At 46.8% G+C, this 25,537-nt stretch overlaps 1 protein-coding gene across 1 annotated transcript in view; it reads left to right on the forward strand.

Annotated features, from left to right (window-relative positions):
- LOC148043193 (gamma-aminobutyric acid receptor subunit alpha-3-like) overlaps window positions 1–15,169 on the forward strand; it is a 31,370-nt gene extending 16,201 nt beyond the window's left edge. The window contains exons 4-9 of the mRNA XM_087727142.1: window positions 4,989–5,209; window positions 7,614–7,696; window positions 9,785–9,919; window positions 11,044–11,196; window positions 12,887–13,098; window positions 14,633–15,169. Of these exons, the coding sequence (XP_087583268.1) occupies window positions 4,989–5,209; window positions 7,614–7,696; window positions 9,785–9,919; window positions 11,044–11,196; window positions 12,887–13,098; window positions 14,633–14,974 (1,146 nt within the window). The 3' untranslated portion in view covers window positions 14,975–15,169. The remainder of the gene's footprint in view (window positions 1–4,988; window positions 5,210–7,613; window positions 7,697–9,784; window positions 9,920–11,043; window positions 11,197–12,886; window positions 13,099–14,632) is intronic.
- The last annotated feature ends 10,368 nt before the right edge of the window (window positions 15,170–25,537 follow it).

The raw sequence follows: 25,537 nt of genomic DNA on the forward strand, positions 1-25,537 counted from the left end.
AAATGAATGGAAAGGAAGAGAAGGGAAGGGAAAGGAGAGGAAAGGAAGGAAAGGGTAAGGAGAAGAAAGGATGGGAAGGGAAGGAAAAGGAAAGGAAGGGAGGGGAAAGGAGGGGAAATGAATGAAAGGGAAGGGAAAGAAGGGGAAATGAATGGAAAGGAAGAGAAGGGAAGGGAAAGGAGGGGAAAGGATGGGAAGGAAAGAGAAAAGGAAGGGAAAGGAAGGGAAGGGAGAAGAAAGGATGGGAAGGGAAGGAAAAGGAAAGGAAGGAGGGGAAAGGAGGGGAAATGAATGGAAAGGAAGAGAAGGGAAGGGAAAGGAGGGGAAAGGAAGGGAAAGAAAGGAGGAGAAAGGAAGGGAAGGGAAAGGAGGGGAAAGGAAGGAAAGGGAAAGGAGGAGGGAAAGAAGGGAACAGAAAGGAGGAGAAAGGAAGGGAAGGGAAAGGAGGGAAAGGAAGGAAAGGAAAGGAGGGAAAGGAAGGAAAGGGAAGGGAAAGGAGGGGAAAGGAAAGGGAACAGAAAGGAGGGGAAAGGAAGGAAAGGGAAAGGAGGGGAAAGGAAGGAAAGGGAAGGGAAAGGAGGGGAAAGGAAGGAACAGAAAGGAGGGGAAGGAAGGGAACAGAAAGGAGGAGAAAGGAAGGGAAGGGAAAGGAGGGAAAGGAAGGAAAGGGAAAGGAGGAGAAAGGAAGGGAAAGGGAAGGGAAAGGAGGGAAAGGAAGGGAACAGAAAGGAGGGGAAAGGAAGGGAACAGAAAGGAGGAGAAAGAAGGAAGGGAAAGGAGGGGAAAGGATGGGAAGGGAAGAAAAGGAGGGGAAATGAATGGAAAGGAAGAGAAGGAAGGGAAAGGAGAAGAAAGGATGGGAAGGGAAGGAAAAGGAAAGGAAGGGAGGGGAAAGGAGGGGAAATGAATGAAAGGGAAGGGAAAGAAGGGGAAATGAATGGAAAGAAGAGAAGGGAAGGGAAAGGAGGGGAGAGGAAGGGAAGGAAGGGAAAGGTATGGAAGGGAAGGGAGGGGAAGGAGGAGAAATGAATGAAAGGGAAGGAAAAGGAGGGGAAATGAATGGAAAGGAAGAGAAGGGAAGGGAAAGGAGGGAAAGGAAGGGAAGGGAAAGGGAGGAAAGGAAGAGAAGGGAGGGAAGGGAAAGGAGGGGAAATGAATGGAAAGGAGAGAAGGGAGGAGAACTGGTAGACCTTGAGTGGAAACAGGAATGAGAGCGCTGAGATCTGAGCAATCTCCACTATAAAATAAATTCAGGCCGGAAATAAAATCCCGTTCATGGGAAGAAGACAGGACTAGCTTTCCATGCCCTCTTTGTGGAATTACAGTGGGGGATTCTTCCTGGGATTCTCCAGCTAATACAGACCAAGCCTGCTGTCCAGATGGGGAATTCTCTAATTTGTCTGGGTTGCAAGTCTGACCTCCTCTGCCCCAGGAGAAAACTCTTGGCTGAGACTGCTAGCTCATTGGCACTTATTTGTGGGGATCCTGAACCTGCCTCCTTCCCGAGTCAAGGGATCGGAATTCCCCTCCCTGGCGTCTCTCCGTCTGTGAGATGGGACGTTCGAGTCCCTCCGAAGCCACCAGCCCTGCTCAGTCTGCCTGTGGCCTTCATCAGCGCAGGTTTAACAGGCTTTCCCCGGGCCAGCAAGAGATGCTCCGTTTCGACAGTTGATCTCCTTTTTTGCAAACAAAGCAGGAAGGCGTCTCTGCTGAGGCTCTGCCAAACGGTTGACTCCAAGCACCTGATCTACAGGGTGCTAAATGAGGGTGCTAACGCATCCAGTTACCCCGGTTCCACCACAAAACCGCGGACGACAAAATCGCGGTCGACGAAAGCGCGCATTTGACGTCATCACAGCGCGACGAAAACATCGCGCTGTGATCGAAAAATGTAAAAATAAAGCGAAAACCTTACCCTAACCCCCCCAAACCTAACCCTAAACCTAACCCTAAACCTAACCCTTAACCTAAGCCTAAATCTAACCCTAAACCTAACCCTTAACCTAACGCTAAACCTAACGCTAACCTTTAACGTAACGCTAAACGTAACCCTAATGCTCTAAACCTAACCCTAACCCTTAACCTAACCCTAACCCTAACCCTAAACCTAAACCTAACCCTTACCTTTATGTGAATCGGCTTGCTTTAATTTTAATTTTATTTCAATTTTTAATTTTTTTCGTCGCGCTGTGATGACGTCAAATGCGCGCTTTCGTCGATCGCGCTTTTGTGGACCGTGGTTTTGACGGGTCACGGTTACCCCAGGCCTGTCAATCCGACACAGTGCAAACCATCCTGATTGAGGGGATCGAGGGTGAGAGGCAGCTGGCTCAATGGAAATGGCGCAGGGGAAGAGTTGCTGGGTAGATTTGGGGTTACTTCGGCTTAGAAAGCGAAAGCTTCACTTTCACACCCCAAGAGGAAGCTCCAGAATCTGGACAGGCTGCCTCCCTTGCAAAGAAAGGTAACGGGGCCGTTTCGTTTTGGACTGCTCTCCCTTTCCCTCCCTCCCCACCAGGGGTGGGTTTCTCGCCCCGTTCCAACCGAACCAGTTGGAACGAGGCCGGCGGCGTCCTCGCGCACGCACGCGGCGCACACATGCGTACTAGCGTCTGTGCGATGCTCCAGCTGCTCCTGGAGGATCGCGCAGGTGCTGTATGCGTCTTGCACATGTGTGGAAGCGCAGAATTTGTCAAAACCGGGTAAGGAGTGGGCGCGCGGGCGCGGGTGGGCCCTTCGCCGTTCCCGGAAGTTACTTACTTCCGGGTTCGGCGACCAACCGGTTCGCAGGGACCGCCGCGAACCGGCTGAAACCCACCCCTGCTCCCCACCCTCTCTCACTTATTGTTGCACTATAAGCCAAGAACTTTAATATATTCAATTCATTCCACCTCCAGGGACTTACCTTGTCATTACTCTAAAGTTAAGCATATTTGATTAAGGGAGCATGCCTAATGGACTGTGAAGAAAAGGGGAAATGAAAAGAGTTGAAAACGAATTGCGTTTTCGGCTGCTACGCGATCTTACAAAAATTTACTCAGTAAAGTGGAAGGCGAGCCGTTTGCTTCGCTTCTGCGAAAATCCTGCTCCTTAGCCGGCGGATCTCATCCATCGACCTTCTTTTGGCAGCCCCTTTCGTCCACCCCTCCCTCAGGGAGGGGGGGGAAGACCGCCCAGGGTCAGGAGCTGGCTGGAGAGGGAACAGCCTCCCCCTTCCACGGGGCGATGGGCCAAGGACCCCGGGGGGGCTAGCTAAGCTTTTCTGGGAGAAGTGTGCGGGGGGGGGGGAGCAACTGCTGCTGTAGCTGCAGCGCTCTGCATCCATTATCATTAGCGCTCCTTGCCACATGATGGTTGCCATGGCAACTGCTGGGAGGGGGCCCCCTGTTTTTCTGCACTTGTTACTGGGCCTTTGATGATGGGGAGGGGGCTTGGAAACACCCAGAGAACAGCACATCCTCCTGAGCCTACATCGCCCTGATGCCCAGCCCGGAGTGAGGGTCCGGGAAGAGAAGGCTTGATGATTGCCCCCCTTTTCCCATCCCCTCCCCTGTAAACTGGCTTCTGGGAAGAGCAGCTGATGCTCGGTTAGGCTCCTGCAATCTCTTCTTCCAGCTGCCTCCACACTAAAGGCAAAATCCCACACGGACCCTCTCGTGATCTGAGAGGAACCCAGCAACTGGGCATCCCCTGAGCGTGACCCGTCAAAACCGCGGTCCACAAAAGCGCACTCGACGAAAGCGCGCATTTGACGTCATCACAGCGTGACGAAAAAAATTAAAAATTGAAATAAAAATAAAATTAAAGCAAGCCGATTCACATAAAGGTAAGGGTTAGGTTTAGGGTTAGGGTTAGGTTAAGGGTTAGGGTTAGGTTTAGAGCGTTAGGGTTACGTTTAGCGTTAGGTTAAGGGTTAGGTTTAGGGTTAGATTTAGGGTTAGGTTAAGGGTTAGGTTTAGGGTTAGGTTTAGGGTTAGGTTTGGGGTGGTTAGGATAAGGTTTTCGCTTTATTTTTACATTTATCGATCACAGCGCGATGTTTTCGTCGCGCTGTGATGACGCCACGTACGCGCTTTCGTCGAGCGCGATTTTGTCGTCCGCGGTTTTGTGGTGGAACCCCCCTGAGGGCTCTCACCGTTCTCACTGCTCCCACCTGGCACTTTTTCCTCCCGAGAAAGTTTGAAATGTCAGCACCTGCAGCCTTCTCTGCTCTTGAGATGCTTCCGGAGACAAGAGCGTAACTAGGGCGTCCCTGAGTGACCTTGGATTTCTTTAGCCGCCCCGTGTCCAGCCACGGGGCAAATCAGTCAAGTTAGGGCATCGCTAAGACAGCAATCCAGCTACAATGGCAGAAACCGCCTGCAGCAAAGCTGACAGGGCAGAAGTGACCGGAGGTGGGGAGGGTGGCGGGAGGAAGGCAGGACTATGAGTGGCCTCAGGGTGAAGGACAAGTGGACCTCAATGTATGGTGCTGGGGCGGTGGCACAAAAGGCCTCTTCGGCACTCTGCGGTCCTGTGAGATGCTCATTCTGGTGTGAACAGCCAAGAGCAAGGCAGGCATTGAACAGAGGGCCTAGAGCAGTGGTAGGTTCCAGCCGGTACGGCCCGGTACAGCTGTACCGGTAGAAGCCGGAAGCAGCTGACAGCGTACCAGTACGGTGGCTCATTTGGCCTGCCCGCCTGTGTTCTGTACTGGTTTTTAAAGCAACCGGCCAATTGCGCACGTGTGCGGCGCCTGCGCGAGCTCCGACAAGCAGCTGGGCGTCGCAATGGCGGTGGAGTACACATGTGCACGAAAGGACGCACGGCCCCATGAGCACCGTACCGGTAGCAATGGGGAGAGGAACCCACCACTGCCCTAGAGGCGCGGGCTATGGTTTCACTTTGTGAAGTCTGTGGGACCCAGGATTCTTCTTTATGGTGAGCAGCACCAGTGAAGGGCCTGTTCCCCAGGCCGCCTCACCTTCATCTCCTTTCTTCACCGGCAGGAGTACACCATTGATGTCTTCTTCCGGCAATCCTGGAGAGATGAGCGGTTGAAATTTGATGGTCCAATGAAGGTTTTGCCCTTGAATAACTTGCTAGCCAGTAAGATCTGGACCCCGGACACATTTTTCCACAATGGGAAGAAATCTGTGGCCCACAACATGACCACACCAAACAAATTGCTCCGGCTGGTGGATAATGGCACTCTCCTCTACACCATGAGGTGAGCTGGGGCCTCCGGGGTTGGGCGTCCTTCGGGTTGGGGCCTAGGCTGCCCTGCGAGGAACCCCGTTGGCATTGGTGGAGGGGAAATCCGCCGCTTTTCCTGCACCGTTGCTGTGTCTCTGGGAGCAGCAGGAGGCAACCCCAGATTGGCTACTGAAAGGTCAGACGGAGGGACTGGATTAACCGCGGCTTCCCTCCCGACGCCACTTGCCGCAGACTTTTGCACACTCCATCCCACAAAGCGGTGTGTCTTACTGGAATAGCAGTGTAGGGCTACCGAGGCAGGTTTTTTAAAAAACTTTTTATTTTGCTTATGCAAACATCACATCTTTGCAACACATTACACTTCTTTTACATATCTGTTGAGATTCTGTTATCTGTACATATAATAACTATAATTATAACAACTATAACTATAACTAGGATAAGGATAAGGATAAGGATAAGGATAAGGATAAGAATAACTATACCAACTATAACTATACCAACTATAACTATACCAAGTATAAATATAAGTATAAGTATAAGTATAAGTATAAGTATAAGTATAAGTATAAGTATAAGTATAAGTATAACTATAACTATAACTATAACTATAACTATAACTATAACTATAATTATAACTATAACTATAACTATAACTATAACTATAACTAATATATATATATGTTATATTTGTGCTGATAAATAAATAAAGGGAGACTAGTATAAATCTACTTCAAACTATTTAGCTCTCATCAGCTAGCCATACCCTTACTGGGATTTGAACCTGGGCTATATTACATACTAGGCAGACTTCTTAGCCATTAGGCCACAGGCTCTTATCCGTTATCAGTGAAGCCAGGGTGAAAGGTATCTATTAGATTTCTTTTACAACCCCCGGTATGCCCAAATATGGGAGGAAGATCACTACTTCCATTCTCTATCCTTCAGCTCGTCACAAGAGACCATCCAGGCAGAAACCCAATATTTTTACTGTTGCCTTTTTGTTACATTTTGTTGTATTTGTGCTGGTAAATAAATAAAGGGAGACTAGTATAGATCTATTTCAAGCTATTTAGCTCTCATCAGCTAGCCATACCCTTACTGGGATTTGAACCTGGGCTATATTACATACTAGGCAGACTTCTTAGCCTTATCAGCACAAATACAACAGTAAAAATATTGGGTTTCTGCCTGGATGGTCTCTTGTGACGAGCCGAAGGACAGAGAATGGAAGTAGTGATCTTCCTCCCATATTTGGGCATATCGGGGGTTGTAAAAGAAATCATATATATGCATTTATATAATTTCATACATCTTTTTTCTTCATTCTATATATAACATTCTATATATTCTATGTATAACAACCTTTATTATATCCATTTTCTATTATTTATTTGCTACAGTCCATTTCATATTTCTATCTTTTATTCATTTTCCGGTTTTGTAGTTATTTTTTAATTTGTTGATCTTTCTTCCTTTCTTTTTTGCTTTCCTACTCCCCCTCTCCCCCACCTTTTCCTCTAGCCAACTATACCATAAATCCCATATGGAGCAACATTCAGATTCTCCTTTTTCTTTTAATTCTTTCGTAAGCCTATCTATCTCTGCACATTCCAATATTTTTTTTTTAATTGCATTTTCTTCTGTTGGTGCGTTATTATTTTTCCAGTTTTGTGCGAATGTAATTCTCCCTGCCATGATTATGTGTAGAACTAAGGATCTAATATTTAGATACTTAATTCAGTTTTAAAAGCATACATTTTATGAGTCTACACCGTCTCTGGTGGAAAGACAAATTGGGATCACTGAGAAAGGAACCGATCATCCAAGGGCTTGCCATTGGTCTCGGGCAGTGGTGGGTTTCAAAAATTGTTCGAACCTACTCTGTGGGTGTGGCCTCCTTTGTGGGAGTGGCTTGACGCCCATGTGACCAGATGGGAGTGGCTTGCTGCCCATGTGACCGGATATGAAGATGCCGACGACACTTGTCAGAACCACCTTAAATTACCTCACACACAGCACTGGCATGCATAAGAATACGATGTAAACTTGTTTTTTAAAAGGCATCTTTGGTTTGCGTTAAAACAACTTCAACACACACAATGTTCTGATTGCACCACAAACGCAGTAGTCATCCTTACCTTTCACAGAGGCCCTGAGTTTTATAAATAGGAGCATGATTGTATAAAATAATCATATCCAAGGACCAGTGGTGGGTTTCAAAAAGTTTGGAACCTCTTCTGTAGGTGTGGCCTGCTTTCCGGGTCCACTGGTGGAACCTCTTGTAACCGGTTTGGAAGATTTGACGAACCGGTTCTACCGAATAGGTGTGAACTGGTAGGAACCCACCTCTGGTCTCGCGGCTAAGCCTCGGGAGCCCCCTGCTTGACAGAGTGGGCCCTCTCTCTCCTTTGCAGGTTGACCATTCACGCAGAATGCCCCATGCACCTGGAGGATTTCCCCATGGACGTACACGCCTGCCCACTGAAATTTGGGAGCTGTAAGTACTTCCTCGTTGTTCATTAGCTTGTGGGGAGGGGGAGACTTTTGCAAGCGTAAACTCGCATAGGTTGCAGTGACTTCACAGTCTACCTCTACAGATTGAGCTGGGAACTGGCCTGCTCCCACTTCTTCGGGTTTTAAGAGCTTCTTGGATGAGAAGCGAAACGTTTTCTGTCAGGGAATTGAGCAGGAGGAGCAGCTGACCACATAAGGAAGTTTGAGTTTGAGTTTGAGTAGTTTATTTATATGCCACCCTTTTCCCTGGGGGGACTCAGGGCGGCTTACAACTCGAAAGTGGGGGGGAAACAAACATTTAACACATAAGACAGTACATCATTAAAAGCACAACATTCATACTATTCGGGTGGGTTACAGTCTTTAACCCCAGGCCTGACGGGATAGCCAGATTTTAAGGGCTGTGCGGAAGGTCTGGCGGGTGGTGAGGGTACGAATCTCCACGGGGAGTTCGTTCCATAGGGTCGGAGCTGCCACCGAGAAGGCTCTCCTCCGGGTGGTTGCCAGTCGACATTGACCGGCAGATGGAACTCGGAGGAGGCCTAATCTATGGGATCTAATTGGTCGAGTGGAGGTGATTGGCAGTAGGCGGTCTCTCAAGTACCCAGATCCACTACCATGAAGGGCTTTGTGGGTGACAAGTAGCATCTTGAAGCGTACCCAGAGATTGACAGGTAGCCAGTGCAGCTCGCGGAGGATAGGTGTTATGTGGGTGAAGCGAGGTGGGAGACACTGACCCAAACTTGTAGTTTCATATAAATAAATACATGTTAACATTTATATCCACAGCAGACAAGAGAATCAGGAACATCATGAGTTAAATCATTAGACCAGGAGTGTCCAAACTTGTGTAAACTTGGGGAATTCTTGGGAGTTGAGGTCCACAAGTCTTAAAGTCCCCAAGTTTGGACACCTCTGCCCAATGGGGAAGGCAATCTTGCAGAAACCCTGAGTTGTATGGGGCTGTGTAGGTCACGAGTAGCAGCCGCTCATACCTAGCATTCGTGTTCCAGTTGAAATTATGGGACAAAAGTACTATATACAGTACAGGCCACTGTATTTTGCAACAGTTGAAAGTTCCTTATTTATTTAAAACATCTATACACCCCTCTTGTAACCAACTGAGGGAGAATCCCAATCCAAAGGTTTGTAGGTGACCATCAAGTAGAACCCCCATTCTAGAATGAATGACGGCAAGCCGAAGGGATCTTCTTTAGTGCAATCCCCTCTGGATGAGGTTGCCGCTAGCCAATGGTGGGTTTCAAAAATTGTTGGAACCTACTCTGTGGGTGTGGCCTCCTTTGTGGGAGTGGCTTGCCACCCATGTGACCGGATGGGAGTGGCTTGCTGCCCATGTGACCGGATGGGAGTGGCTTGCCGCCCATGTGACCGGATATGAAATTATGAATTAGTACTTAGGTCGGTCCAAGTAGCTATTCAGAAGTTAGTGGTTAGAAGCAATCGTAAAGCAAGATATGGAATTAAAACCAGAAATATTCTGTTGGCTATTTGAAAGGGAGTATAATATATATTTAATTTTACACATGTTAGCAGCTGCTGGAATTGTGTTTGCACAACAGTGGAAAAAACAGAGATATGTAAACGAATGAATATTACAATGTGCAGGAATAAATACATTGGCAATTAAAATCAAGAAGGCTTTGAATACTTTTTCACGTGGGATTGGTTTTAGCAATTGCCAACTAACGGAAACAGAAATTAGAAATCCAAAAGGATGAAAGAAAACACCAATTATTTAAGGAAAGGTCCCTAAAATGTATAAGGAAATATTACTAGATCATTATTAATGCGTAGATAACTGCAGGACATTACACACCCACCAGTGGTGGGTTTCAAAAAAATTTGGAACCTCTTCTGTAGGTGTGGCTTGCTTTCCGGCTCCACTGGTGGAACCTCTTCTAACCGGTTCGGTAGATTTGACGAACCGGTTCTACCGAACTGGTGCGAACTGGCAGGAACCCATCTCTGCCGCTAGCCCAACCAACCAAAGTTGGGCAAAGTCCTTCTGGGCCGTATCTTCCATTCTGTTCTGTAACTTTTTCCTTCCTAGATGCCTACACCACCACAGAAGTCATCTACACTTGGACTCTGGGGAAAGTAGAGGTGGCTGAAGGTGGCTCGCGCCTCAATCAATACGACCTCCTTGGCCATAATGTAGGCAGAGACTCCATCGAGTCTAGCACAGGTAATTCGGGTGGCTGAAAGCAAACCAGATGTAGAGGTGATGCAGGCTGCAGGACTAAATGAAGGGGGTAGTTTTGGAGAACGGCCCTTACTATTGGATGATCCCACGAAAAGCATGTTTGATTTCCATAGGGATTATATTTGTAATACATGGTCCTTCTTGTGGCAAGAAGAAGCAGGGAAAACTCCTTTCCCCCTGTACTTCTTTTTTTTTAATTGAAATTTTTTGAAAAAAAAGCTTTTACAAAGGTTTACCTCCCTCCCCCTACCCTCCCCACTTAAACCCGACTCCCCCAACCTTCCCCCCCCCACCGACTTCCCAGAACAAATACAGGGTATAAATCTTTAACAAAGATATTCTAAAATAAACTTTAAAAAAAGTTAGTATCATCTTTCATTTGTGCTTTAACTCCTCTTTGCTAGGCTAACTCTAAACAGATTATATCATTCCTTGTTTCTTCAGTCATAAACTATCTGGAATGTCTTAGTCCCATATTTATTTTGAGTACAGTCAATCCATCTTCTCCACTCCAGTTTATATCTCTCGTTTGAATGGTCCTTGAGATATGCTGATATTTTAGCCATCTCTGCTAGGTTTGTTACTTTTAATGTCCATTCTTGAATAGTAGGCAGGTCTTCCTTCTTCCAGTATTGCACCACCAACAGTCTTGCTGCGGTTATTAAATGCAAAACTTCTAAGCTCGGGAGCTGTGTGGTCCCGTCACTGTCGGGAGAGGGCAGGGCCAGGCAAGGAAATTTGCACCAGCCTTTAGGGCAATAATTCAAGGAGTTTAAGTATGTGAGCCAATTCACTGAGTAGACTTGACGACTCCGTCAAAGGAGAGTGTAGAAGACCCTGAGAAGAGCTTAGCCAGCTATTTCATTTCCCTGGATTGATGGCATCCCGTGAGACTAAAAGACCATGCTTGCAAAACAGTTACAGATGTGGTATGCGAAAGGCAGATGGTTAAAGCGTGAAGATATAGAATGTAGGTGCACCCCAACCGTTAACTCTGAGCAGCTTCCCTGGACGTTGAATAAGGATGGCAGCTGAACTAACACATTGCTTGCCTGGGTTTTCTATAAGATATTAGCATGACTGTATTGCGGCCTTTCTCTCTCCAGGAACCTACATTGTGATGACCACTTACTTCCACCTCAAGCGCAAGATCGGATACTTTGTGATCCAGACTTACTTGCCCTGCATCATGACGGTCATTCTGTCCCAGGTTTCCTTCTGGCTCAACAGGGAAAGCGTCCCAGCCCGAACAGTCTTTGGTGAGTGTGTCCTTGAGCCGGCTGCAGGGAGAAGGGAGCTAGCAGGCACTCAGAGTCTCAGCCTTTCTGTCTTACTTGCCTGGACATTGCCTCTCCTCCTCCTCCTCCTCTTCCTCCTCCTCCACCTCTCCTCCTCCTCCACCTCTCCTCCTCCTCCTCCTCCTCCTTTTTCTTCCTCCTCCTCTTCCTCTCCTTCTTCCTCCAGCTCCTCCTTCCTCCTCCTTCTCCTCTTCCTCCTCTTCCACCTCTCGTTCCTCCTCCTCCTCTTCTCCTCCTCCTCCTTCCTCCTCTTCTCGAACTCTTCTCCTCCTCCTCTTGCTCTCCTCCTCCTCTCCCTCCTCCTCCTCCTCCTCTCCATCCTCCTCTCCTTCTCCTCCACCTCTCCTTCCTCCTCTCCTCTCCTCCTCCTCCATCTCTCCTTCCTCCTCCTCTTCTCCTTCTTCTTCTTCCTCCTCCTCCTCTCCTCCACCTCTCCTTCTTCCTCCAGCTCTTCCTTCCTCCTCCTCCTCCTCCTTCCTCCTCTCTTCTCCTCCTCCTCTTCCTCCTCCTCTCCTCCACCTCTCCTTCTTCCTCCTCCTTCCTCCTCCTCCTCTCCTCCTCCTCCATCTCTCCTTCCTCCTCCTCTCCTTCTTCCTCCTCTCCTCCACCTCTCCTTCTTCCTCCAGCTCTTCCTTCCTCCTCCTCTTCCTCCTCCTCCACCTCTCATTCTTCCTCCTCCTCTTCTCCTCCTCCTCCTTCCTCCTCTTCTCCTCCTCTTCTCCTCTCCCTCCTCCTCTCCCTCCTCCTCTCCTCCTCTTCTCCTCCTCCACCTCTCCTTCTTCCTCCTCCTTCCTCCTCCTCTCCTCCGCCTCCTCCATCTCTCCTTCCTCCTCCTCCTTCTTCCTCCTTCTCCTCCTCCACCACCTCTCCTTCCTTCTCCTCCTCCTTCCTCCTCCTCCTCTTCTCTTCCTGATTCTCTCCTTCTTCCTCCTCCTCCTTCCTCCTTTTCCTCTTCTCCTCCTCCTCTCCTTCCTCCTCCTCCTCTTCCTCCTCCTCCTTCAAGGCAAAAAGACAATCATAAGAAAAATGTATTACAAGATCAGGAAAAGACAGCGTCAAAGTTCACCCCTATATAAGTGCATAGGCTGCCTTGGGAAGGACAGAGATCCTTATTATGTGAAACTATGTAAATCTGTCAGACACTTATTCTGTGGGGTTCTGTAGGATTTGACTCCCTCCTCCTCCTATTTAGCATCTTCATGAAGTCGCTGGTGGAGGTCATCGGTTTCATTATTTTTAAATTGCATGGGTTTTTTTAAACGGTTACTATGCGGTACACCACCCTGAACCATGTGCCTGTGAGATGAGCAGCAACTGTGTATGAGCATGCTAATAAAATAAATGCATACATAAATAATGAAATATACTCTTATTACACCAAGCATTATAGGTTCTTATTCAAAATGGTAAGGATCATATACTACAAGACCTTATAAACATAGCAGATAAACAGTGCCTGAATTTGCCATTCGTTACGGAGGTTTTCAAACCTCATCGATGCTGTATTTTGGAAGATTGCAGAGTGATTTCCCAATTTAAAGGTGGGGGGGAGACAAAAGAACATCCCGCTAGCCCAGACAGAGGAGAGCTTAAGGGTGGGAAACGCCTGCCTTCTTCAGCTGCCTCTGATCTCCGTTTCTCCTTTTCACAGGCGTCACTACAGTGCTGACTATGACCACCTTGAGCATCAGCGCACGGAATTCCCTCCCCAAGGTGGCCTACGCAACCGCTATGGACTGGTTTATGGCAGTGTGCTATGCCTTCGTCTTTTCTGCGCTGATCGAATTCGCTGCCGTCAATTATTTCACTAAGCGCAGCTGGGCCTGGGAGGGCAAGAAAGTGCTGGAAGCTCAGGAGATGAAGGTGAGAAGGGAGGGAGAGGCAGAGGGGAAGGGAAGGCCTCAGAAGGAGCCAGGGTTTAGTAACCCAGAGAAATTCTGGCCAGGCACACACAATGCAAGAAGCTACAACTTGCAAAAGGGAATAGGGCTTGCCCTCCAGCTCGTACGCCACACGTTTTTTGCCGACGGGAGTGCGGGGTGGTGGTATGATAGCACTTAGACTTATATACCGCTTTACAGCCCTTTTAAAGCGTTTTTTTTCAGAGTCGGCACAACAATCTGGGCCCACGTTTTGCCGACCTCCGAAGGATGGAAGGCTGAGTCAACCGTGAGCGGAATTGAGGGAATTGAATGATAGTTTGAGTAACCTGTAAAGAAGTTGGCTTATTGAGGAGTTGCCTGGCATTCTTACTGGATGGACTGAGTTGCTTGTGCTACAAAGTTAAGATCTGCCTGTGTGAAACCTACAACCAAGGATCCCGGTTGAGGTTACAAAAATCTATCCAGTTGGCCTCTTTTTGTCGCGGTACTTTAAATAGGAGAGTAAGCACCGAAGCTCTCACATTTGCATCCGAAAACACCACCAAGAGAGGGGGCCCAGTTCTAAAAATTAGAAGCTCATTTCCGAAGGGCCTGGATTCCAAGAGGTGTTGTTGTTAGTCGTGAAGTCGTCTCCGACTCATCACGAACCCGTGGACAACGTCCCTCCAGGCCTTCCTGTCCTCTAACCATCCCCTGGAGTCCATTTAAGCTTACGCCAAATGCTTTACGGACTCCATCCAGCCACTTCGTTCTCTGCTGCCCCCTTTCTTCTTCTGCACTCAATTCCAGGAAGTACCGTATTTCCCGGAGCATAAGACGCACCAGAATATAAGACGCACCAAGTTTTTGAAGAGGCAATTTTTTTAAAAAAAAGTTTTTGCACTCTGCAAACCTCCCAAAAACAGCCCATTTTTCACGAAAACAGGCTTGTTGTTTTTTTTAAAAAGGGCATGAATAACCTTTAGGAGGCCTGTAGAGTGCTCCTAGGGCGTGCCCCACCCCAAATGAACAGAAAACAGCCTCTTTTTTGGGTAAACAGGCCCATTTTATGTCAAAAAAAGGGCATGCATACCCTTTAGGAGGCTTATACAGTGCTCCTGGGGGCTGGGGGCCCACAATTGACCAAGAAAGGCATGTTTTTCACTCATTTCTGCCCTCCCCAGCCCCCAGGAACACTCTGCAAGGCTCCTAAAGGCTATGCATGGCCATTTGGGTGAAGGGGGCGGGGTTTTGGGGGACAAAAAAAAATGCTGTATTCAGTGTATAAGACGCACCCAGATTTTCAGTCTCTTTTCTGAGGGAAAAAGGTGCGTCTTATACTCCGAAAAATACGGTACTCTGTTTCAAAGGGTTGTGCCATGCTGGCCCTTTCTCTTCCAGAATGGAGATCCATGTTAGAGTCAAATCAGAGCAGTAGGAGGAGTAGCAGCCTTCCATTCCCCGCAGAGGCAAGTATCTCTGGATGCATCCATGCCCTTGGGCCGTTATCTCACCGTCTTTGCTTCTCTTCTCAGAAGAAAGAGCCAGCCACCTTGGCTAAGAAAACCAACAACACCTACAACATTGTGGGGACCACGTACGCTCTCAACATCACCAAGGAGCCCGCCCTCCCAACCATTGCCAAGAGTGCGGCTGCGCCGACAGCCACACCTGCGGCCGTGGTGGTCCCCGCCGTCAAGGTGCCCCGGTTGGAAGAGAAGCCTCTGGAGAACAGGAAGACCTACAACAGTGTCAGTAAGGTAGACAAAATGTCCCGCATTGTCTTTCCAGTCTTATTCGCCATTTTCAACATGGTGTACTGGGCAACGTACGTCAACCGGGAGTCGGCCATCAAGGATATGATCCCCAAGGATTGAAACCAGCTGCGCACCCTCCGTATGTCCACGCAAATTCGGACAGAGGAGCCCTGGGAGGGGGGTGCTTTGGTTCCCCCTGCTGATACTATAATCATTTTTACCTTTTATTATGATTAATATTATTCAGCTGACTTCCTTCCTTTCCTATGTGAATCAAACCGTGGTTTTAAGAAAGAAAAGCGAAGTCAAGAATGTTATTGGATGTGTTACATTTACTGTTGGGGGCAGGGGACGTTCCTGAGAGACCCACGGGGGGCGGGGAGGGGGGGGAAGCGTGTCTATCTTAAGAGTCTGACATCCCTTTGCTCCAATCTTGCCAACTCCTCTCCAACTCGCCAGGAGCCGGCTTCCTGCCTTGCTCATCCTGTGTGAGGCAAGCCGAGGGGCTCCTGAGGGCCTCTGGGGAGCTAGAGGGAGGGGGCTTTCTCACTGGAGGTGCCTAGGGTTTCAATGAGAAATAGGTCCCTCGTTTGGAGAACAAGTTAGTTCCCCTTGGAGCGACCTGGCCATTCGGAAAGTGTGACGAGAGCAGAAGGTGGAATCTTAGCTAGCGGGCAAAATGCAGGACAGCTACTCACAGAGTTCAGGCAGGTCCTGGACTCAAGTATTTGCACCTTCTTGCAAAGGCTGCTAGGATATAACAGGAACAGCAGGTGTCACGACTGAACAGGTGTCTGTTTCAGGAACTTTGCAGTTTTATCACGACCGAACTTTGTACGCCATGCGTTTCTTTCTTTTTCACTGGGTCTGTGGTTCAGAATTATTTGTTTCTGGCCACATTAGCAGTACTATATAGAGCAGATTTTATTATCCGTTGTTATCTAAATTGGATTTTTGAAATTTTGTAAATATTAAGTACCTAAGCATAATTGGCGAATGCAGCATTTCTCTGTTCTTCCGGAGAAATCATTATTATTTTATTTCCTTCATTGAGCTATGTGCATGGACAAGCGTGCACGTTAAAACGATAGTGCACCGCGGTTTTTAGAGAATGCACTTGTGGAATGAATGAATCAACGTATGGATTTCGGTTTTTATTTCACCATCGATGTGATGCATGGGCCTTTGTAGTCTTTTGAAATATGGCCAGTGCACAAAAAAGCACTAGAGCTTTTTTGGAAGCATTTCCTGTGAAAATGGGCAGATCATCGGCAAGCCCGAACTGCTTCCTTTTGAGAAGAGAAAGAAGCTGCTCCACCTTTCAGTTTAACGAATAGTTCAGGCACTTTTTCCATCTTCTGGCCCTCCAGCCAGCGGGAAAACCAGAAACTATCCTTAACTTGGAAGTGATCAAGCAGAAAGGGGAAAAAAACCTATACGCTGCTCTGTTGCTCCTCACAGGCTCTTGGCCGATATTTTGAAAGAGAAGCCCCAAGCTCATTCCAGATTCAACCGCAGCTGGAGGAGGAAAGGGAGATGCTTAATCTCTATGGAGCCCCCTCCCACTCCCACAGCAGGAACACGGGTGTGCAATTGCACACTCTTGCACATGGCACAGTACCGGCGTTTAAAGATGAGGATTATTTCAGGGTTGAAGTTTCAGCAGCCTCCTCATTAGAGGCTACTTGTGAAGGCAGAAGGTGCACCAATAGAAACGCGATGCCCTTAACAGTAGTTTGCAAATTTTAAAACATGTGAAATGTTTTAAATGTTCAAAACCAAATTGCAAAGAATATCCAAGAGAGAGATAGTAAGAAAAGGAGGGTGGGATTTCTGATACATCTAAAAATTATCGTTACCATTAAACAAGTAGAAAGGAAACGAAATACAAAAGAGAAGGATGACAATATAAAGAATGACAAAATGCTTCCCCAGTCTTTTGGCCAGAAGAGGAATTCCTCCCTGGTCTACTCTCCATCGGACGGACAGGGAACCCCCTACTTGTCTCTTGTTTTTTTTGGCATCTGGCAGCCTTTCTCTGTTTCTCATGGAACAATTTTCTTGAGGCGGCTTGGGGCTTGGTATTTAAGTTTTGAACGTACGGGCATAAAATATGTAATTCTTCATTTCCCTTCATTGTCACAAGGGTCTGAACCAGTGGTGGGATTCAAATAATTTAACAACCGGCTCTCTGCCCTAATGACCAGCTGGGTAGGCGGGGCTCAGTGGTCATGTGACTGGGTGGGTGTGGCCAACTCAACGTCACTCACGTCGATGGGCGCTTCGTCTTAGCTGTAAGAATGTAATAAGGATTAACCAGAGAGGCAGTTTCTGTAAGCAGGGCAATAAAAATTAGTCTAGAAACAACACCAGAATGTTTCCTTCCTGCCTTCCTTACAGGATTAGCCTTGTAAAGTGGGAAAAAACAAAAGGAGATTTCTTCCAACAACCGGTTCTCCGAACTGCTTAGAAAGTTAACAACCGGTTCTCCCGAATAGGTGCGAACTGGCTGAATCCCACCACCGGTCTGAACCCAAATTGTTCTGTTTTGTATATGCACCTGTTGAAGCATTTCCATTTGAAGCCTGAACCATTTTTAAAGGCATCTCTCAGCCCCCTTAATAGCACATCCAAACCTCGCTGTCCTGAGCCTCAGCCTTCTGTCTCTCCTGCTTGGCTCTCCAAAGTGTTGTAGAAAAAACAGGACACGCAAGCCAGCTCTTCAGGGAAGGAATAGTTTATTTGCGCAGGTTCATAGCAAAGAATAAATGGCCTGAACACTGAGTGAAATTCAGGAACTTCCTTATATAGTTTATCACTTTCAGCTAAAGCCATCTGTTAGTTTTGGAAACACCCCTCAAGATTTGCCCTTGAGTTACAGGAAGTTACAGGAAGCATACATGGGTCAGCTAGCTCGTATGTTGAGGAACTGACAATAGATGTCTACCAAACAGACTTACAGTCAAGCCAGCAGGATAGATTAAAATAAATACTTTGCTTCAGCAGATTTCATGTGCAGACTTCCTTCTAACCCATGTCAACCGCACCATGTTGTAAAAGCAGACTTTGCAATTTCTATATATGAACAGTTAAAGCTTTAATAGCATGAAACCCTAGTTTGGTTCAGGCTTGAGGCCTACCTTGGTTCAGCCTGCCACCTCAAAAGCATCTTGGGGGGGGGAGCGGAGGTGCAAGAAAACGCCCCCCTCCCCAGCACAGCTGAGCATCTGCCTTGGCTGAAAAGCCTTTTCGTGCTCCTGGAGCTCTTCACCTGGAGAATCTGAGGCTGGGATGGGGGTGGGGGTGAGGGATTGCTTAGATAACTTCCAGGAAGCTTGCAAACTTACATAAAACAAATCATCGAAATATGCTTAAAAATAAGAAATAGTAAATATTGAAGCATTCGAACCATAAGCATTTAAACACAAAAAAGGCCTGGTGTGTAAGCTCCGAGCTCCACTCCACCCCAAAGTGTAATAAGGGGGGAGATCCCCCCCCCGTGCAGGATTCAAAGGGAAGTCCTTCCAAGGTCACCTCCTCTGGCCAACCAACCACAGTGGAGCTGACCTCACCCTACTCTTTGGTCCTGGGCCTTCCCGCTTGTCCCTCTGCATTCCTGGCCAGGGGCATTTGCTGGACTCTCTTTAAGGATTGGCCATATTGTAATAGCTGGAGTTTGAACCAGTGGTGGGTTTCAAAAATTGTTCAAACCTACTCTGTGGGTGTGGTCTCCTTTGTGGGAGTGGCTTGCCACCCATGTGACCAGATGGGAGTGGCTTGCTGCCCATGTGACCAGATGGGAGTGGCTTGCCGCCCATGTGACCGGATATGAAGATGCCGACGACACTTGTCGGAACCACCTTAAATTCCCTCACACACACCACTGGCATGCATAAGAATAGGATGTCAACTTGTTTTTTAAAAGGCATCTTTGGTTTGCGTTAAAACAACTTCAACACACGCAATGCTCTGATTGCACCACAAACGCAGTAGTCATCCTTACCTTTCACAGAGGCACTGAGTTTTATAAATATGAGCATGATAGTGTAGAATAATCATATCCAAGGACCAGTGGTGGGTTTCAAAAATGTTTGGAACCTCTTCTGTAGGTGTGGCCTGCTTTCCGGGTCCACTGGTGGAACCTCTTCTAACCGGTTCGGTAGATTTGACGAACCGGTTCTACCGAATAGGTGCGAACTGGTAGGAACCCACCTCTGGTTTGAATGTACCAGTGTCCGTCTACTTAGAGTCTCAATCAACCAGATCGTGGTTGTCCGAAAGATGCTTTTCAAAAAGCAACTGGTAAAGTCCAAGAACCTCCAGTTGCCTTTTGAAAAATGCCCTTGGGATCTACCAGTGAATGGCTTGTCAATGGACACAAGCCAAAGGCCTTCCTTGCTTCTGAGGCTCTGTGGCCACCCAGACCCAGGGAGAAGAGCAGGTGGCAACCTTCTTCTCCTTAACCGTGACCTGACAAATGCGCGCTTGACTAAAGCGCACCGACAAAACCGCGATGTCATCCACGCGCCCACAACAGCGCGCCCACAACAGCGCGCCGACAGACGCGCGATTTAAGGTAAGGTAATGGGTATGGTTCAGGGTTAATTTTAGGGTTAGGTTCAGGGTTAGGTTCAGGGTTAGGGTTAGGGTTAGGGTTAGGGTTAGGGTTAGGGTTAGGGTTAGGGTTAGGGTTAGGGTTAGGGTTAGGGTTAGGGTTAGGGTTAGGGTTAGGGTTAGGGTTAGGGTTAGGTTTACAACGCGTTTCTGTCGGCGTGCTGTTGTCGGTGCGTTTCATCGCTCATTCGTCGGCGCGGTTTAGAACTCACGATTTCGTCACTGCGGTTTAGTCAGGTGTGCTTTTGGCAGTGAACCCTCCTTAATCAGATGTGCTACATAGTACACAGCTACACGTGCATAGTAGGATAAAGACAAAGGAACCATAGATTTGCTGCTGGGGTGGGAAAGCATCTAACGCAAAAGTTGCATCCTCTGTTGCTGCCAGTAGACAGCACAAAAAGGAAGTTAGTTGGAGAGACAAAGATGGTCAAAGGCTTTAAAATAGTCCTTTCCTCACTTATGTAGAAGTCCCCCTTGCTAATGGAGAAAGCAGAGCAATGGCTGACAAAGAAAAGTCATTCCCAAACCAATTGTGAGGGGAAAAAATTCGGTATCGTACAATGTTTGAAAAAGCTTTGCTAAACTTCGGCCAACGGCTTGTTGCTCAGCAGCATCTCGGTCCATTGAGCAAAGCATTAGAGAGTTTTTGAATTAACGGGCTACCATTTTGCGACCATTCAGAGTTCTGCATTCAAGATATGACAGCCCTACTGTGGGATCCGCCATGCTGGCATCTTCAAGAGGAGTTTTGCTCAAGAAGCCCAAATGAAGCTGCACTGGGTCTGGCGTGAGGAATGGGGGCGCCTGCACCCACAGAAAAGTCCATTCTCTATTGGTGGGGAAGAATTGAAGCCATGAACTGGGTGGTTTCATTCTTTAGCGCCTAAGAAATATATATTTCCTAGAATTATTTCCCCAAATATTACTGAGATTCAGATTCACTAGCGTTCGTAGATTTCTTTTTTTTATCAGCTTCAAGGCAATTATATAAAATACCCCAAACTCAGTAGATATGCAACATTTTTCTTTTCTTTTCATAAAACCTCTCATTGGGTTGTAAATATAATTGTGAATGTTTAGAAAAAAATTAAACAGGGATTGGTGGTCCAAATCTCTTTCTGATCAGCCTTTTTGTGTATAATTATTATATCTGCCTGAGGGGCATCCACCTTGAAAGACTGCTTGTTGGGGTGGGGGGGCATCAAGGCTCTGGAAGGCCCCCTCCCAAAGTGGAGGAGCTCCTACAAGTTAGCAAGTACTCTAGAGTCTAGAAGACCATCGAGATATCACTGTTTACCACTGTTACCTTATGGTGTAAAATGGTTCCTGTTTTGGTAGGATTGCATTGTATTACAATGTTGGACATTCAATTTCTTACTATATGTTATTGTGTTTCTGTTAATATTCTTACTGCAGTTATATGTTATTATAATGTTATACTGCAAGCCTCCCTGAGACTTGATAATTTGAAATGCTGCTGCTGCTCCTCCAATTATTATTATTATTATTGAATTATTATTATACAATTGTATCACAGCGGCCAGTTGTTTCGCCGGATTTGGCATTGGTTACTAGTTGGGCCCCACCCAGGGGCCTAGGACGTCGTAACGTATTTTTGTAATATGCGTGCAGATCCAAGCGGTGCGGCTTTTTGCATTTGACTGATGCTGATTTTGCCAATTTTTAACTGTTTTAAATGTAATTCCAGTGCTTTTGGAATAGCACCCAGTGTGCCAATTACCACTGGAATTACCACTGCTGGTTTGTGCCATAGTCGTTGAATTTCAATTTTTAAGTCCTGGTATTTTGCGATTTTTTCATGTTTCTTCTCAGCGACCCTGCTATCACCTGGTATTGCGATGTCTATGATTGTAACCTTATTTTTCTCAACCAGGGTGATGTCTGGTGTATTATGCGCCAGTATTTTGTCCGTTTGTATGCGGAAATCCCACAAGATCTTGACCATCTGATTTTCGGTGACTTTTTCAGGCTGATGTTCCCACCAGTTTGTTGCTGTTTTAATATTATAATTTTTGCACAAATTCCAATGGATCATTTGTGCTACTGAATTGTGCCGCAATTTATAATCAGTCTGCGTGATTTTTTTACAGCAGCTGAGTATGTGATCAACAGTTTCATCAGCTTCTTTGCAAAGTCTGCATTTGGCATCATCAGAGGATTTTTCGATTTTGGCCTCAAATGGCATTTGTGCGGACATCTCAATACCAGGTGATAGCAGGGTCGACGAGAAGGAATATGAAAAAATTGCGAAATACCAGGACTTAAAAATCAAAATTCAACGATTATGGCACAAACCAGCAGTGGCAATTCCAGTGGTAATCTGCACACTGGGTGCTCTTCCAAAAGCACTGGAATTACATTTAAAACAGTTAGAAATTGACAAAATCACCATCAGTCAAATGCAAAAAGCCGCACTGCTTGGATCTGCACGCATATTACGAAAATACATTACGATGTCCTAGGCCCCTGGGTGGGGCCCGACTAGTAATCAATGCCAAATCTGGCGAAACAACTGGCCGCTGTGATACAATTCTGTTGTTGTGATGATAATAATAATAATAATAAATAAGTCCAGGGAAGGGAAGTTTTGCTTGAGAACAAGACGCGAGCAAGGAAAAAACATAATTCCAGACATGTCCCAGACTCAGATGAAAGACCAGAGAAAGCATTGGTTGGATTAGATAGAAGGAGAAACACAGCCTATTTTTTTTAACAAAAGGGGAAACTCAGAAACAAGGACTATTTGTGCAATTGGCAACATGGGGAAAAGGAAGCAAGAGAAGAAAAAAAAAGAAAAAGAGGGGATTGCTGAGAATGTCTCCAGTGGAGAAAAAGAGATGCCCGGAGCAAAACCGAAGAGAAAGCAGCAGAAGGCAAAAAGGAGGTGGGAGCCATCCAAACATCATTGGGACAAACTCTTAAGCACCTCCAGGGAAGCCGGGAGAGCAGGAAGCTGAAGAAGGCAGGGCCTCTTTTCTTTGGAGGACTTCCAAGCTAGGGCTGGACTTCTGGACCCGGCTGCCTCCCACCTCCAAGCGTTTGCAATGCCCCCCCTCCACCAAAGTCAAGGCAACCCTCGTTGCATATACAAGGCAGTGGTGGGTTTCAAAAATGGTTCGAATCTACTCTGTGGGTGTGGCCTCCTTTGTGGGAGTGGCTTGCCACCCATGTGACCGGATGGGAGTGGCTTGCCGCCCATGTGACCGGATATGAAGATGCCGACAACGCTTAGCAATAGCAATAGCAGTTAGACTTATATACCGCTTCATAGGGCTTTCAGCCCTCTCTAAGCAGTTTACAGAGTCAGCATATCGCCCCCAACAGTCTGGGTCCTCATTTCACCCACCTTGGAAGGATGGAAAGCTGAGTCAACCCTGAGCCGGTGAGATTAGAACCGCTGAACTGCAGATAGCAGTCAGCTGAAGTGGCCTGCAGTACTGCACCCTAACCACTGCGCCACCTCGGATAAGGATAAGGAAAGGAAGTGCCCCCATTTCTGTTTCTTGTCAAGGAGGGATGAGTCTAGGTGTTGAAAGGACTCCCTTGCAGGATTTCCCACTTCGGGAGAGTTTGGTAGACTGGAGTCATGGAGACATGTGGAGCAAGTGAGCAAGGGTTTCCTGAGGAGGCCATCTCCCCCTGGTTTGCTACTCCGAGCAGCTTGCGGTTGGGTGAAAGGGCAGGTAGCCCTCAATTAGTAACCGCAACTGGACCCCATTAAGTGAAGGAGTTGCAAAAAATAGCCTTGACTGTACTTATTATCTTACTTCAACTGTATTTTACAGATCAGCAAAAGTTGTCAATCTGAGCCTTGGTTGCAAACTTAGTTTTTCATCACCATTGCAATTGGGAATGGCCGCTAAAATGAGGTGGTCACAATATGAAGACTACCCGTAACTGAGAAAATGATACAGGGTGAATTTTCCAATCTTTCTTTCCCCTCGGGCCAATTTTAATTTTTTTTTTTTTAACTTAAACAGCAAGGTGCTTTAGAAAGACAGAAATCTTGAAATGAACAAAACGGGGCAATTAACCAATCAGCTGACGATAGTAGAAATCAAACAAAGGGCCATCCTTACCAACCTCGTCCATTTTTTGTTCTTCAGGATATAAATCTGATAATTGCAATAGGTTTATTAGGTTTAGGTTTATTAGATTTATATGCCGCCCTTCTCCCAAGGACTCAGGGCGGCGTACAACATTAAAAGAAACACATAGCGTTCAGCTAAAATAGGATATGAGGATTTGATGCTAATAGAGGATTTTACAAGCAAGTAAATGAAAGGTCAGCATGTGTTATGGATTAATTCTTTGGCATAGTTAAGGATGAAAGAGGTTTAAATAACTATAGGTAATTAAAACTGAAGGTATAATGATGTTAATATGGTAAACATTTGAGTCAAGATATTTGAATTAATATGAGTTAATGGAAGAGAAGCACCAAAGCATGTTGTAACCAGCTGATATACTTCTTCTTTTTTTATAATAGATACCTGTGTTTTGTTTTCCTTTCCTGCCTTGTCCTTTGTAGTTTTTGTCTTTTTTTGTTTTATTTTTTATTTTTTTTGCCCTTTCCTTTCGTTTTTTGTTTTTTTTTCCCCACTGGTGTGGGCAGGTATTGTTCAAGATTATTACTTGTATTAATATTTTTAAATAATAATTACAGTCAAATGAAAATGGATATATAAAAAGAAAAAGAAAAAAAAGAAACACATAATACAAAAGTTAAAAGAAATTAAATAGGATATCCCAAACAAACCCAATTAAAATTGACAATGACATTTTTTTAAAAAAAAATTCGAATTAAAATTAACAGTGATCAATAATTTATTTTGTTCAGGCCAGGCTGGCTTGCTGGAAAAGCCAAACTTTTTAGGGCGCGTCGGAAGGACCGGAGGTCGGGGATTATACGAAGCTCCGGGGGCAGCTCATTCCAGAGGGAAGGCGCTCCCGCAGAGAAGGCTCTCCCCCTAGGGGGTCGCTAGCCGACACTGTCTGGCCGACGGCACCCTGAGGAGACCAACTCTGTGGGATCGCACTGGACGGTGGGAGGCTACCGGTGGCAGTAGGTGGTCTCGCAAGTACCCTGGGCCTAAGCCATGGAGCGCTTTAAAGGTCATAATTAGTACCTTGAATCGCACCCGGAAGACAACCGGCAACCAGTGCAGGCCGCCTAAAAGGGGTGTAACATGGGAGCACCTGGGTGCCCCCCATGATAACCCGCGCAGCCGCATTCTGGACCAGTTGAAGCTTCCGGGTGCTCTTCAAGGGCAGCCCCATGTAGAGAGCATTACAGTAGTCCAGGCGAGAAAGGACGAGGGGATGAGTGGCTGTGCAATAACCTGATTAGTGGCTGCAAGGTTACAAAGGTTCTCCTTTTTTATGCTTCAAACAAGAACTTGAAGCTCACCAGAAGGCCGCTGACTTGAGAGTTTTACCATCAGTTGATGCACCATGGAAGAGGGCAGCCAGTAGCCCTGGCCTTCGTCACTTTCCAGGTATTCTTGCTTCACGAAGCATCCCTCTGCTGTGTGAGCTGGCGATTCAGCCATTGTGCCTGAGGGCCTGGTTATTCTTGTTATTTCAGGCAGCTCACCTTTTTTGATTTGATTTGATTGATTTTATTTTATTATATTTATATGCCGCCCTTTTCCCCCCCGAAGGGGACTCAGGGTGGCTCACAATTCAAATCAGGGAAGGAGGGGTACAGAGAGAGAATAAAAAGACGAAACATAACAATACATAATTTAAAAACACACAACAGTCATACCATTCGAGACGGGGGCAACAGCTCTTTAGCCCCAGGCCTGTCGGAACAGCCAGGTTTTAAGGGCTTTGCGGAAGGCCTGGAGTGTGGTGAGGGTTCGAATCTCCATGGGGAGTTCGTTCCAGAGGGTCGGAGCAGCCACAGAGAAGGCTCTCCTCTGGGTAGTCGCCAGTCGGCATTGGCCGGCGGATGGAATTCGGAGGAGGCCTAATCTGTGGGATCTAATCGGTCTAGTGGAGGTGATTGGCAGCAGGTGGTCTCTCAAGTACCCAGGTCCA

This window comes from Thamnophis sirtalis, unplaced genomic scaffold, assembly GCF_051295495.1.
Source record: "Thamnophis sirtalis isolate CommonGarterSnake01/CBP01778 unplaced genomic scaffold, rThaSir2_p1.2 scaffold_13, whole genome shotgun sequence".
Lineage (NCBI taxonomy): Eukaryota > Metazoa > Chordata > Lepidosauria > Squamata > Natricidae > Thamnophis > Thamnophis sirtalis.